The 16,159-nt window shown below is 41.1% G+C and overlaps 1 protein-coding gene across 1 annotated transcript; it reads right to left on the bottom strand.

The window, feature by feature from the left end:
* Positions 1-2,858: 2,858 nt before the first annotated feature.
* LOC101735296 (multiple coagulation factor deficiency protein 2 homolog) lies at positions 2,859-15,850 on the bottom strand. The gene is made up of 4 exons (XM_004914674.2): positions 15,551-15,850; positions 5,442-5,528; positions 4,748-4,872; positions 2,859-3,085 (listed from the first exon to the last, which is right to left on the bottom strand). The coding sequence occupies exons 1-4, from the start codon at positions 15,691-15,693 to the stop codon at positions 2,928-2,930; spliced, it is 513 nt and encodes a 170-aa protein (XP_004914731.1). The 5' UTR covers positions 15,694-15,850; the 3' UTR covers positions 2,859-2,927.
* Between the last annotated feature and the right edge of the window lie 309 nt (positions 15,851-16,159).

The following is a 16,159-nucleotide window of genomic DNA, read 5'->3' as shown; positions in this document are numbered from 1 at the left end:
TGCCATCCCTTAATACTTTCCCTTTCCTTTTTCTTTCAAAAGTATCAGTATTCCCCCTTTAAATAGAATGGCAATCTTGTTGCCTAAGGTTGGAGAAAGAAATTGGTAAATCTTAATAAGCTGACAGTGAGGGATCCCACTCTTTTTTTTTTTTTTTTTTTTTGTAACTTACATTTTATTGAAAAGTTTTATCAAAAAGGAAAAGGAAAAACATCGTAATCTGTTGTACATTATAGTCCAAACTGTTGCACAATTTTGTCACATGGAAATTTCAGTTAGTGCAAAATTGTCATTTTCATTTAGCACATTGTTTTATCATAGTACCGTTTTAGATCATATATAAAGGGAAATTTAAACCTGGGTGGGTTATTAACATCTATAGGAACCGGGGGAAAACAAAACATAACAGGGCTTCATTATATATATATATATAATATATATATATATATATATATGCGTTTTGTTTGAGGGCTGCTGCTTCTACTTCTAGGTCTAGGCTTCACATAGTTCTTTATACAGATCTGTAAAGATGTCCCATCTATCCTACACTTTATTGAATCGGGGAATTGTGCCTCTCATTCTGGCTGTCATATGTTCCATTTCTCTCATATCAGTAACCCTGGGAATTATCTCTGAGAGTGTTGGTGGGTGTGGGTTTTTCCACCTGTATCTCTGTTCAGCTGTGGTGTTGAGGTCTGATGGTTTCCTGATATAGTGGGGGCCATTGTATGTTTTTCTTGTGGATTTTAAAAGAATGCAGATTGCTGGAATCTTTTAATGTATTAATAGAATAATTTCTGGCAGATATTGTGTTAAAGACAGCATTTTTTATCCAGGCAAGTGTATTAATATGACTCTATCTGGGCTAACAGTTGATGGTGATGGGAATTAACAGGGTAAAACAACTTGATTTGCTCATAACTTCATATGAATAAGGCCCAGAGGCTCTCTCCACTCAAGCATAAAACTGGAACTGAATACTTCTCCTAACTACAAAAATCAAAGCTTTTAGTTATGTATGAATGATCACTTCTAAGACAGCAGATTACACATCTTTATGCCACTTCCGTTTCTGTGTTATTCTTAAACAAATAGCAGTTCGTCTTCATTTTTTTATTTGTGGTTCTTGAATTATTTAGCTTTATATTCAGCACTCTTTAGTTTGGAAGTACAGCTATACGGTTGCTAGGGTCTCAGTCCCCCTAGCAATCAGGTAGTGGTTGAAATGTGAAACTGGAATATGAATAGCAGTGGGCCTGAATGGAAATAAGTAACAATAACAATTAAATTGTAGACTAAAAGAGCAATAGTTTTTTGGCTGCTGGAGTCAGTGACCCACTTTTGAAAGCTGCAAATATTTAAAAAAAACAATAAAATAAGACAAAGAAAATGGAAAATAGCCATTCTATAACATACTAAAGTTAATTTAAAGGTGAACCACCGCTTTAAGGTGGCGACATACATGCACTAATTGGGTGATTGTGAGAATGTCCACCAAAATGATGACCCAGGCTGTCTGAACTCTTATTACTACATAATGATCGGAGGGACTTGTTAACTGAAATATTGAGATTACCTTGCAGCATTCACTTGTTGATATTACGCTGCTGTGGGACTAAGGTAGGTGTCATGTTAAACCTAGCACCCTGGATTCTCATCAGATGATCCTCTTGGATGAGTTGGACTGCTGGCCCTGGAGGACTTGGAAAATGTTTTATTGTGTGTGGTGCCCTGGTGTAACTAAAAGACAAATAAGTAGTCTAATGTGAGATTTATGGTTGTTTTAACACCTCGAGTGCTCCATATATTGCATTGGACTGCTCCAGATAGCTTTCTCTCTCTCTCTCAACAATAGGGTCTCCTACTATAATGCCCCTTTCTTTGAGTTATCAATGGATGGTGCGGGTTAAAACCTGTTCCTTGTGTCAAGCTGAATCTGTCAGTTATTCTAGGTTCTTACACCACAGTTAAAACAATCCTCTACAAGCTTTGCCTCTGGCTCGATATCTGGAGAGTTGGGTGCCATGGACCTGAAGCTTCTTTAGCATTCTATAAGGTGGACACAGCAACGTTTAGATCTCTGGAGCAGGACTACCCCCAGTAACCGGACCTGGGCAGGAAGCTGGAGTCGGATGTGAGTGAAGCAAGGGTTCCAGCTCGGTATCTGGTTTGCAGACGTATCAAAAGGGTCATATGGTCTGTTTTTCTCTCTTTCAGTAGATGATCAATATCCCTGAAATGCAGCTTTATCAGTCATCTACAAAGAGATCTAAATCCTACCCCTACTCTTTGCAGACACACAGTCACTGCCCATCTCCTGCTCTGAGAAAGTTTTCTTATGAACTGGATAGAAAAGGAGGAGGTAGGGTGCCTGTCATTGGCCTAAGGAACTGACTCACATTTTTGTTCTGCAACTGTGAACTTGTGCCCCAACCAAACAACAGTATATTAAACACAAACAGGCAAAACACCCCAGTGGGCCCCCTAGAATCAGTGGGTGCTCCTTTTGCCCATATATTATTGTGACCTTTTTTTTTTAGTTTTCTGTCTCACTACCTTAGGCCATTCTCTGCTTTCCTTCATTTCTCCATGGTTATAGTGGGGCACACAGACAATTCAAACTTGGGGCAATATGTGTGTCTTATATTGCAGGCACCCCCAGCCCGTTATAAGTAAGTTTGCTTATAAATAAAAGGAGAAACGCTTGCTTGAAATAAAAAAACAAAAAAAAAATTGCCAGTATTTTTGTCCACTAAAAAAATAGAAAATTAATGGATTAATGGAGACCCTAATTTGTTGGGTGTGTGTAATTACTGCTAGACTTAGCAATGCAAAAATGCACAGAAATGGAGATTGAATATAGTTGAAATTGTGAGATCTTTATTTGATGATATATAAATACATTTCTCAGTTGGTATTTCTGAAAATCATTGGCCGCTCTTCTGGGATCCCGTCTTGTCCTTGGCGTTCTTGTCAAGAATGGTGGTAGGGCTGGCGGTACGTTTCTGGGAGTGCATGTACTCCACGAAGGATAAAAAGCCATCTTTGTCCAAATCATCTTCCTTTAGAACCTCATCTGTCATAGCTGTATAATACAGGTACAAATAGGGCACATTTATACTGTATGCTGTAAAGGCTTGGGTATGATACTCATCCATTATTTTATAACTGATACATTGCCCTAATTCTCTTTCATATAGGGAGTTTATTGTGCAATTCTGCCATGTTGATATCACACTTTATTCCTAAATCCCAATGGCGGATGTAGTGAAGTTCTTTGCTAGTGCCCCAGCAAGGAGGATTCTTTTTGGAGATTGAATATGTAACTAAGGGGCAGATTTATCAAAGTCAATATTAGCACATATAAAGATTCCCACTCTCTATTCATTCCTATGGGATTTTTAGAAGCTTATTTTTCAGTCGGTGAAAGTTAGAGTTCACCATATGAATGAAAATACTGAGAGGGTAAATTTTTCTCTCACTTTGATAAATCTTCCCCTAAGCCTGGGATATCTGGTTAGGAGAATGCTGCCAGTAGAAGTCAAGTAACAGCACTATGCAAGGTTTATGAAATAAAGGCACCGGTGAGAGACTGCGAGATCATCATGTTTAAACATGTAGGATATATCTAATGTCCAGAATAAGGCAAAAAATGATGAATATTGTATAATTTAATAAATATTAAATCAATGGTGCTGTTCATAAAGTATCTCCTGAGAAGCAAGATCTCTGCAGAGCTGTGTTCTAGAGAGAAAGAAAGAGAGTGAGAGAGAGAGAGCTGCCTTCACATCCACTTCCCTTGGATCATTATGGCCGCTTGACTTTTCATCTCCTGTATAAATCAAAGCTGCGAGTGGATTTGGCAGATCACTTTGAACTTTATTCACAGTTCTTGCTCCCAGTGGTATACTCACAGTAGAGTTAACTCTCGAGGCAAGGTTATGTAAGAGACCCAGTGCAGGAAAAGTTACACAAATTACCAATATTTTTAAACTGCAAGCTCCTTTGGGCAGGGCCCTCTTTACCTTTTGCTTCATATGTTTTTGTATGTAATCTGTATGTTGATTGTATCTGTATGTTGATTAACTGTACAGTGCTGCGATTTAAACGTATGCATTAATAATATTTGTATAACCACTAAAATGTTCAGTTAGTTCTACTTTAAAGGGGAACTCCACCCAAACACAATTTAAACTTATTGAAAAGTAAACATAATTTCAAGCAACTTTCCAATATACATCAATTAAAAAATATGCAGAAAATATTAAGGCATTAAAGGGAAAAGTCATGAGTGTTATATAATAATCTGTAACGGGAGTGTTCAGTAGTCTGTAGTTTGAAAGAAAGCATCTGATTGGTTGTTATGGGCTACCTGACATGGAGAAATCCAGAAGAAAATCGTTTAGATATATACTGTCCCTTCAGGCATTTTCATGACCAGTGGAGAATACTCCAATTACGGGCAACAGGGCTGGAACTAAGGGGAGGCAGAGACCATAGGCACATCCCTTTTCTGCTCTCTGCGGCCCCCCTGGACCCCCGCTAGCACTGTAAAGGATAATCTCTGGGAAGGCAGCATCCCACCTCAGGGTGGTTCAGGGGCCAGAAAGGCCCCTGCAGTCTCAGACCAGAATATTCTTCTTCAGTGATCAGCAATATGACTTTATCTTATGGGGCTCAAAATGAGTTCAAGGTTTAGAACATTTTAAAAGTTGCACAGAGGCCTCATGTTGTACTTGTTACTGACTTATATAATGCTTCATTTTATCCTCCTTGGTAAATGCTTCTCCAAGATAATGCTCAAGGGAGTCCTGTAGCGCAGCCAAGATCTCCAGCCCATCCAGGAGTTTGTTGTGGTCGAAGTCATGCACGCTGCAAAACAAATAACATGGTCATTTGTCACCTAAACATTGCCCCAAACTCTTTTCATATTTAACAGGTCATTACTGAAACCCAGCATTCAAGACATTTCTATGTTATTGCATTTTAGCGGACAAGGGGTCCTATTTAGTATACAGGGGTGCCACTGTATGTGCGAAAATATGAGCATTAAAAACAGCAAAAGCACTTGCACCTAGTCACAATAATTCCATAGTGCCTATTAAAGAGGGCATCACTTGTGGCATGTGGGAATTTTGTGCCCTTTTAGTGCAAGAGAATCCTGTTTGCTCTGTGCGCTTCCAGCTCCCCAATGTTTGTTGCTATTGTCAGGGAAATTCGGTTACCAGAGACCACTTGGGGTGGAAGGCAAGGTTTATTTGACACACATGGATTCTGAGCACACCAAGGGTCAGAACTCAGAACAAAGAGATAACAGAGTTTTTATACCCTTTTTACATGGTGCCCCAGCAACCCACTAAATAGTGATTGTTTATGACATGTGTGTGCCTTAGTGAAAAAGAATGTAAAGAGTATATGGGTGCTCTAATGATCCCACTCACGTGAAGTAATAGAACTCCAGTTCATCTTCGGAGACGTTGCCCAAGTCTATATCCCCAATCTCATGCTTCAGTTCATCCTCAAGGTGGCTACAGAGCAAAAGACAAATGTATAGATATTACTCACCTGCAGACAAACAGACTAATTATAGCAATGCTATGAGTAATAAGCATCATGCCAGCCTGTCTGCCATGAAACAGCTCAGTGTCTGTTCCAGCTGTATTTAGTCAGAAACAATGGATCAGCCACAATTGCTGAATTACTGGAATTATTGAAAATAATGTATAAATGTATTTATTTGAAATATGTGGATAAAAACAGATGCTGAAGCCCAAATGGGTGATGTGATTTTTCACTCAGCCTAATATGATTATACATGTTAAAAAACTGAAGTGTTGGGGGGCGCATGCGCGTCATGGAACAGTGTGGACGTCCCTGATGTGAGCTCCGTGCAAAAGGGATAAAAGCAGCCTCTGTTTAAGCTTCTAATCCGCTCACAGACGCTCAGGGGACTGCATAACCGAGAGGTGACAATCGGAGCCATGGGGAAAAAAAGAATCAGAGACTCTACCTGTACTATATCCCCGTTTCTACAAAAACCCGCGGCGTCAGACAAATTGAGGCGGATCCAAGATGGCGGCGGAGAACAAGAACCAGACTTCAGCTCCGCGACTAGTTCGCCATCACAGCCCCAAACGCCAGAGAGACACTCGGAAGCCTCCCCCCACCACTCGGAAGGTACCGATCACACTGACTCACAAACTGTGACCACAGATATACTTATAAAACAGCTTGCCGATTTGCGAGACTCTCTCTCAGCGGCAATAACCGAGTCAGTTAAAGCAGCAGTACAAGAGATCAGGGCAGACATCTTCTCACTAGGTCAATGAGTTGACCACTTGGAGATAACATTATTGTTCGCCATAACACACTAGAGGATGACCTACTGACCATGAAAGAGGAAGTAACCTCTCTAAAAGCACACTGCGAGGACCTAGAGAATAGGAACCGCAGACAGAATTTAAGGATCAGAGGTATCCCCGAAAATGTACAGCCCAAAGATCTCAGACAATACCTCAGAACACTATTCTCAACACTATGTCCCGAATTGCCAGCGGAAGCATGGAGATTCGATCGGGCGCACAGAGCCCTAGGACCCAGAAGGCCTACTCAACAAACTCCTAGAGATGTTATTCTTTGCTGCCACTACTTTGAAAGCAAGGAGCAAGTATTGGCCCATACCAGGATGCTTCCCCATGTGGATTTCCAAGGAACTAAGCTACAGATATACAACGATATTTCTCCAATCACACTAGCCAAAAGGAGAGAACTGAAACAGGTAACACAGCATCTAAGGGCCCACAACATCAGCTACAGATGGGGGTTCCCCTTCAAATTGATCGCTACCAGCAACGGACAGCAACACACACTCATGGATCCTCAACAAGCCAAGAGATTTTTACTTGCCATAGGCCTACCACCGATACCACAGACGGAACCCGAGATACAGAAATCCCCAAGCAGACTGACTACCGAATGGGAAAGAGTCGGCCCTAACCCACCAAGATCTCCACGGCGGCCATCCCCGACGCCCGGACCACCAACCTGACTGCATTACAAAACCATCCCCGCCGAAACAGCCGCGGATAAACCTACACCATAACGACTATGATAAATCCCACTGGCGGAGCCCCACGATCTTGGACGACACACAACATGAAGCCTGGACGTTCCCACCGGCACCGGTACAACAATCTTAGTACCTTGCCTAAAGTGCCCGCAGTTACCAAACCAAGGGTAACATCTCTATAACTGATCCCCTACATCAGTTTATTTCTCCCCCTCTCCTTTGCTCCCACCGGGCCATCTGCCAGTGAACTTTTACTCCATTGCTCCCCCCCCTTTCCTCTCTTCCCCTCTCTTCTTTCTCCTGCCTTCCCTTTCTCTCCCTATTTATTTCACAACCAGGGGATACTGTAAGCATCAGAATATAGCACATAAGGTTATTGCAAATATAACCGCGTAATACCACAAAATGGTACCCCTAGGTCGCTGTCCACTACGGCACGCTCCCACCAAACCACTCACCAATGAATCCTTATTCAAATGCTTCCCTGCTTCCCTTCTTCTTCCCTTTCTTTTCATTTCCTTCCTAACTAAATGGTATCGTAAATATCAAAGCACAGTTCTTAAAGTTATTGTTAACCTGTTTTTGAAATGTTATATATATATGCTATCAGATCACCGTACAAAGTTATCTCAACTCCTATTGATTGAAAAAGGCCAAGTTAACACTATGTGGCTTTACAAACCCGCAACTGCATCTCATCCCCTCCCTCCTTTTTTTATTTTTCTCTTAGCCATGTGGCAAAGTATAGTTCTCAAGGTTACTGTTAACTTGTTATTGAAATGCTACATAGATGTGTTACTGGACTATGATGCTAAATTACCTCAACTTCTAAGGCCTGAAAAAGACCAATCGAAAACTATATGGTGTTACCAACCCATAGCCGATTTTAATCACAGTATAATGTACCATATCTGTGTGTTAACTGACATAGCAGCCCTCCCAGCAGGAGGAAATATACATAAGACTCCAAAGCAATCACTCCAAAATTTACAAAATGACTAAGTTACTTTCTCTTAATGTCAAAGGACTGAACAGTCCCCGAAAACGCACCCTAGCTATAAAAGAGATCCAAAAACACGGGGCTCATATTGCAATGCTGCAAGAAACGCATTTCAAAGCCTCAGATAACAACCGATTACGTATTCGAAACTACACGCAGAGCTACCAGGCGTGCAATGACCAAAAGAAAGCTGGGGTCATAACCTTAATTCGAAAAGATTGCCCAATCTCTATAACTAAGCAAATTGCAGACCCTAGAGGCCACTACCTCCTGCTGCAGGGCACCTATGTCAGCATTCCTATCATACTTGTAAATGTATACCTCCCGAATGTAAAGCAACTTCATACACTGAGAAAGGTATTATCCAAACTAGCCAAGACAACGGCCCCCATAACTATTATAGGGGGAGACTTTAATATGGTACACTCAGATATACTTGATAGGGACAACCCCCCTAACCTTAAAGCCCGACTCACACACCAAGCTAAACAGTTTAGATCAATGCTGAGAGCCCACTCATTGCTTGACATCTGGCGTATTAAACACCCGAAGGAAAGGAGGTATACATTCTATTCTTCGCCCCACAAAATTTCTACTAGATTAGATTACTTCTTTGTTTCGCCCCAATGCCTGAAGCACCCTATAGAGTCCTCCATACAAGCCATCTCTTGGTCTGACCACGCCCCCATCACAGTATCTATCTCATTACCACCCAGCATCCCAAAACAATCACATTGGCGTCTCAATGAGACCATATTACACAACATAGAAACAAAAGACAAGGTCCTTGACTCCATTAAAGAATACTTTACCATTAATAAAGACTCAGTAACATCAAAGGCACTTTTATGGGAAGCCCACAAGGCTACAATTAGGGGCCAACTTATAGCCCTCTCAACAGCTAAACAATCCGCTAGACGCACCGAAACTCATAACCTAGAAGCTAAACTCAAAAACTTAGAGACCTCCTACAACACTAACCCCACTCCAGCATTACTACAAGAAATCCAATCTGCCCGCAATTTACTAAAACAGAGTGCCCTCAAAAGTGCAGAAAAAACAATGATTTGGACCAAAAGACGATACTATCAATCAGGAAACAAAGCCCACACAATCCTAGCCCAACAACTGAAAAAAAGTTATAATCAGTCTCAAATCCTCTCTTTACAAACAGGTACCGGGGACTTAACATATGACCCTAGACAGATTGCACAGACATTTCATAGATATTACTCAACTTTATACAACTTAACAGATGCCCCTTCCCGTTGTGAAGCCAACCTGTCTAGTACACTAGCCTCCTACCTCCAAGACTGCAATCTACCTAAACTTACAATTGAGGAACTGGAGAAACTAAACAGAGATATAACAGTTGAAGAACTCCTTGACGTAATAAAGTCGCTCCCCTCTCAAAAATCACCGGGCCCAGATGGCTTCCCCAACTCTTACTACAAAATTTTTAAAGACTATCTTAGCCCCATCTTAGTGGATCTATTTAATGATTTTTTAAGAGGTAGGGAAGCCATCCCAGACACAATGCTATCCTCATACCTAACATTACTACCAAAAGAAGGGAAAGACCTGACATTATGTGCCAATTACCGACCTATAGCATTATTAAACTGCGATTTAAAAATTTTTACAAAGATACTGGCCAACAGATTAGCCAGAATACTACCACGCCTAATTCATCTGGACCAGGTTGGCTTTATAATGGGAAGGCAGGCAGGAGACAACACCAGGAGAACTATAGATATTTTCGACACTATACAAAAATTATAACTCCCAACCATAGCGCTCAGCCTAGACGCTGAAAAAGCGTTTGACCGCTTAGACTGGAGCTTTATGGTCAAACTCTTACAATATATGGGATTCAGAGGCCCATTTCTGCAGGCAGTAAAGCTCCTATATTCCAATCCCAAAGCATATTTAAAACTAAACGGAGATGGAGGAACCCCAATTTCAATACACAATGGGACCCGCCAGGGGTGCCCATTATCCCCACTATTATACGCAATTAGCATCGAACCTCTTGAAGCCAGAATAAGAACCCACCCAGATATAAAGGGAATAACTATTAACAACGAAGTCTACAAAATTTCTCTATTTGCAGATGATGTCCTCCTAACCATTAGCAACCCTGTCGTCTCCCTGCCCAATCTGCATAAAACCCTCCAGCAGTATAGCATCATTTCTGGATATAAAATAAATTGGTCCAAAACAGAGGCACTCCCCATGAACATAGACATTCGCACAAAAAAGGCAATGACCCAAACCTACAAATATAAATGGCAAACGTCCCACCTAAAATACCTGGGGATACACATCACCCCCAAGTATGAAGATCTCTATAGGGCAAATTACATACCATTACTTAAAAAAATCACACAGGACCTTAAGGAATGGGATAATTAACCATTATCCTGGTTCGGCCGTATAGCCTCTATTAAAATGAACACTTTGCCTAAACTGTTGTACCTTTTTGAGACTCTGCCTGTTGCAGTTCCCGGAGCGGGTTTGAAAAACATCCAGAGGGACATTCTGAGATTTGTCTGGGGGTCTGTGAAGGGCAGAGTCTCAAGATCAATTCTACTCACAAGCAGACAACAGGGAGGACTAGCTGTGCCAGACATCTCCAAATATTACGATGCAGCCCAATTAAGACAAACTCTACCATGGATCCAGCCAACACCTCCCACAAGGTGGGCGCAAATAGAAGCCTCATACACCTACCCCTACCACATTAGCTGTCTCTTTTTTGTAGAAAAAGGTAAAACCCTACTACCAGATACTGCACCTGCCCCAATAAAATTCACGACTATGACCTGGAACAGATGCAAAAAGAAATATAAAATATCGGGGCCACACTCCCTCCTCACCCCCATATTGGGAAACCCTGAATTCTCACCAGGGCTCCTCTGGAATCATAAAACAACCTGGGCACCAATCAATATGACTAAGATCCATAACTTTATGGACCCAAGAAATCATAAACTTTACCCCTATGAAAGACTCAAAGAGAAGTACAAATGGGCCAAAGACAAGTTCATGGAATATCTGCAAATCCAACACTTTATAAACTCTAAACTGGCCACAACCGCAATCAACCCCTTGACACCATATGAAAAAATCTTGAGCTCCCCATTCCCCTATAAGGGCTTAATATCTCACCTCTACAAACTGATGGTAACATTACCTGAGGACCCCTTCCCCAAACATAGCTACATGCGGTATTGGGAAGAGGCCCTCGGGATAGAACTATCTGACCATACCTGGTCAAAAATTTGGGACAATGCTAATCGCATAGTCACCTGTACACAGCAGAAAGAAAGTGTTTACAAGGTAATGATGAGATGGTACATGACACCAGATAGGCTATCAAAAATTTATCCAAACAGCCTCCCACACTGCTGGAGGGGATGCACAACTAGAGGAACCTTAAGCCACATACTATGGCAATGCCCCTTGGTAACAAGCTACTGGAAAGAGGTAGGCAACCTCATCACCTCAGTACTTGCAATACCACTAGATATTCAACCACCTCATCTTCTACTGGGACAACCCATAGCGAGACTCAAACGCCCAGTTCAAAAACTTGTAAACCACATCACAACAGCTGCACGATTAGCGCTCACCTCCAAGTGGAAATCACACAATATCCCCAATATATCCGAGGTCATAACAAGGGTGGAGAGCAATAAACGATTTGAAACGATGACTGCCTCTATAACTAATAATGTGCAATTGAATGATAACATATGGTCACCTTGGGAAGCCTACTTAGCATCAAACCCACGGGAAAATCCAGAAATTCACACAAGCGCAAGCAATATATCTGATAGAAACTAAAAACCACACCTTAACAAAGATAGGGGCTGCAGAACCACAAGACACACAAGGTAACAGGATCTGGACCAGAGCATGCACTGTATTATTATGTTTACAACTGTTGAACTTAAGCTATTTTCATTTATGTACTAAAAGTAAAGCACAACATACTAACTACCAAGATGTCCTAATCAGCAATGTTTTATATGTGTTATGTATTTCACATGATAACTTTTCAAATAAAAAATTTGAGTTACAAAAAAAAAAAACTGAAGTGTTACAGTGTTTAATATAGCTTTTGGATCATCTCCAGCACAGGCCTTTGCCTTCACTTTCTCTCCTAAAGCATCTTAAGGCCCATTCTACATGCTGCTCTCAAAATCTTTCAGTTGTGGCTGCACTCCGAAGCACTGAATCCGCCTGGGTGTAGGCAGATGCAGCAGATATCAGCCAGAAATGTAAAGTCTGGTGTTTTTTGGCTAATATCCACCGCATCTCCCTGCACCCAGGCGGATTCAATGCTTCTGGGTGCAGACACAACTTAAAGCTTTTTAGAGTGGAGGGCCTGATTCACAGCAAGTGGAAAAACGATTTTTTCTAGAAGAATCAGCCCTGTGTGCCGTAGCCCTTAGCAGACTCAGGAGAGTCGCAGGCACTTTCTCATAAGCATAACCTGGAGATGTCAGTGAGTGACAAGCAGAACTCTGCAATAGCAGCCCGGTCCCTCCCCCATGTCCCTCTGCTTGTTTACTAAATGGAGATAAATATTCCCGGTGATGTTGCCTGTAGCAAACAAGTAGGTATTCTAACTTGTAGGTGACTGTTCAAATCTTATTGCTGATTGGTTGCTATGGTCAACATCACCGGAGATATTTATCTCCAATCTTTCCATATCTCTTTGCTCCAGCCTGATAAGTCCTGCCCCATGTCTCTCTCCCCCCAGTATGACTAAGTCAAGTCTCATTTGCCCCTAGCCATATTCACCTGTTTTCCCTTTAGCCATTTTAATCTCAAATGTAAAAATGTCCCTTTGCTTTTCTTGATGAATCCTAGTTTTGTCCCAATTTATCTTTTCATGACAGACAGAGAAGCTACAGTTCTGTTGTGTCCCATTATAAGTTAATAGATCTCATTCCCAGCTATTTCCCATTTATTATTTTCTACCATATATAACAGTCTTCTTTAAAACAGTAGCTCTTGTGCACTCTGGTGTGGCCACCCACTGCCAGCAACAACTCTCTTCAACCTTATATTGAGCAACTTTCAATGTAATCACAACTGGAGGGCCCCCTTATGATATACTATTGCAGTTAGATGGCCCTTCAGCTATCACAGACCAACTAACTAGCTTTGAATAAAAGCAGTTGTAGTTCTATGACAGAAGCAGGGCCACCAGCTCAAATGGAGGAACATTTTTCCTTCTTATTATCCAGAACTGCCTGCACCCTTGCCTGGGGGTAGTTAGTCAGAGACAGCTTATTAGATCCAGCCAAGAGTGCAAGCAGTTCATGTTCTGCAACAGCTGGAGGACCACGGAGGAACATGCTTTTTTTTGTAATTATCCAATATCACATATCAGACAGTAGTCTTAATGAATTACATTTAAGTAAGGTGCAGGCAGTTCTTGTTATGTAACAGCTGGGGAGCTGATATTGGATAATAAGCAGAAATCATGTTCTCTGTGTAACCAGGTAGCTCTGTTTGTCATTGTAATAAAACTAGTGTTATTCCCTGTCTGTGCAGTCTGATTTTCACATGGGTTGCACAGTTCAAAATTGCCTCTCTGGGATTTGAGTTGAACTTAGACAAAAATGTTACTACTGTAGTTCCAGGACTCAATCCCCCTTCATCAGGTCAGTAGTCCCGCCTCTGAGCCCCTATAATGTCACTGCCCAGATTTGAAGAAGACAAAAAGTGGCAACTCTAGCTACTACTACAGGTATGGGATCCCCTATCCAGAAAGCTCAGAATTACGGAAAGCCCATCTCCCATAGACACCGTTTTAATCAAATAATTTAGAATTTTAAAACTGATTTCCTATTTCTCTGTAGAAAAAAAACAGTAACTTGTAATTGATCCCAACTAAGATATAAAAATATCCTTATTGGATGTAAAACAATCCTATTGGGTTTAATTACTGTTTTATTGATTTTTTAGTAGACTTAAGGTATGGAGATCCAAATTACCGAAAGACCCCTTATCCGGAATACCCTTGGTCCCGAGCATTCTAGATAACGGGTCCTATACCTGTACTACATTTTTAATGTAATTTTTATGACAAGATTTTAAGGTAGTTTTTGTTATTTACCACTGGCAGCACAGCATCATCTGGCATATACGCTTGATCTCAGAGCATAACACAACAAACACATACATCTCATGAGTAATTCAAGGCCAGGGCATAGAATTTTAAAACATTTAAAAGCTTTTTTTTGTTATTTAGTGCTAGTTTCCTTATCAACATTCACTCTCCCTTGCATGAAGGCAAGCACTGATGAATTGGCATTGTGTTTTCTATATTGTGCTTCTGTATGGAGAGGAACGTGCTCAAAGATTCCACGTGTTCAGTTCTGTGTATGGGATTTGGGTGCATTTATGTTACAGACCAATGTGGTGAAAAATGCAGTGGGGAAAAAAACATAAAGTTTAAGTATCTCTGCACCTTGCCCGTGGATACAGGCTATGTCTGACTGATAGGTAATTATTCCTACCAACAGCATTTCACTTGCCCGAATCTGTCCCCCAGGCAAATGCAGTGATGCATTGTGGGAACACTCTCAGCCCTATGGGCACCAGGAAAGCCTTCCAGCAGAGAGGTGCTGGGCAGGTAGGAAATGCAGTTAATGAGCCTGTGTGGAATGTAGTGTTGTACACCCCATGTGTAAATTACAGCAAGTACAGACCAGCGGCCATCTTGCGATTGGCAATCCCACCTATAAACAGCACCATGGGTGTAATGTGGAAGAAGCTATCATTGATGCATATTGGTCCAGCAATCCCTTCACGCTATATGTTCTCTATTTTAGTACTCAAAATACTAGAATTTGTTTGGCACCACAAAAATTGATTAGCTACTTTTTGGGTGCCCCCTGTACTAGCAGGGAATTTTGAGTCCAGTGGGCACCACAGGAACTGAGGAAGCCAGCTATCAAGGAACTTTTAATCAAAATGCATTTTAATACTGTAAACAATATCCTTATAATCAGTGCTCGATTGTGTAATTTGTGTCACAACTCTGACACAAATAACTGTATTATAATAAATAATGCAACCCCTGTTGTAAAATATGAGGATAACTAGTAGTTCTATGACCTCTAAAAACGTAGCTCAGTATTGAATATGCTACTGGAGCTCCTCCTTGACTTATAATATCCTTATAGTTTACAATAAGGGGTACATTATTTACTATATTTGTCATTGGAGAATCCTCTTGCATCTGTATTAAAGTTTAGGATACCTCTACTTTGGAAAGACAAGGCACAAGTGTGTGAATTTTAGGGAAGGTTTATGTCCCCTTTAATACAGAACAATGCTAACTGAATAAATGAAAGATGTGCAGAAACCTTGTGCAGAGATATTACTATAGGCACAGAAGAGAGTCCTATTAAGCACTAGCAGAGCCTAGTAAGAAAGAATTGCAGGGAATAACTTACTGATGGTCTGTGATGATAGTTTTATTGTGGAAGGCGTCTGAAGGAAATGCCGGTACCTGTGATCCCTTTAGATTTTCGGGGTTGCTGGTCACTGGATTCCATATGAGTAAAAAGAATATCCCTAAAATCTGAAAATAAACCATAATTTCCAAGTAGAAGTGCAGCTTGTGCCTCTGCCTCGCCTCGCTCTGCTGAGGTGGCCCATCCAGCAGATGTTCAGCTTCCCACAGAATCTCCCAGCACCTGACCAATAACCAAACAGCACAACTATTCTGTTCCCAGCAGATAAAACCAGGGCACTGGCATTGCCATAACAACCAATATGGTGGTGCATACACATGAGCATGGGAACTTTTATCTGCAAATCCATTAAATTCAGTAGAATTTTTCTCTACTGATGCTGTTTCCTTACTACAGAGTAATGGCACAAATACCCAATGCTAATCATTTCTCACTTGGCTGTAGATGATTGTTGGTTGTACAGGTATGGGAGCTACTATCCAGAATGCTTGGGACCAGGGGGTTTTCAGATAAGGGATGTTTCGGTAATATGGATCTGAATATAAACATTAATTAAACCCAAAGGTATTATTTTACCTCCAATAAAGA

This window comes from Xenopus tropicalis, chromosome 5 (genome assembly GCF_000004195.4).
Source record: "Xenopus tropicalis strain Nigerian chromosome 5, UCB_Xtro_10.0, whole genome shotgun sequence".
NCBI lineage: Eukaryota > Metazoa > Chordata > Amphibia > Anura > Pipidae > Xenopus > Xenopus tropicalis.
Note: the sequence above shows the minus strand (reverse complement) of the source record. Positions and strands in the feature narration are given on the sequence as shown.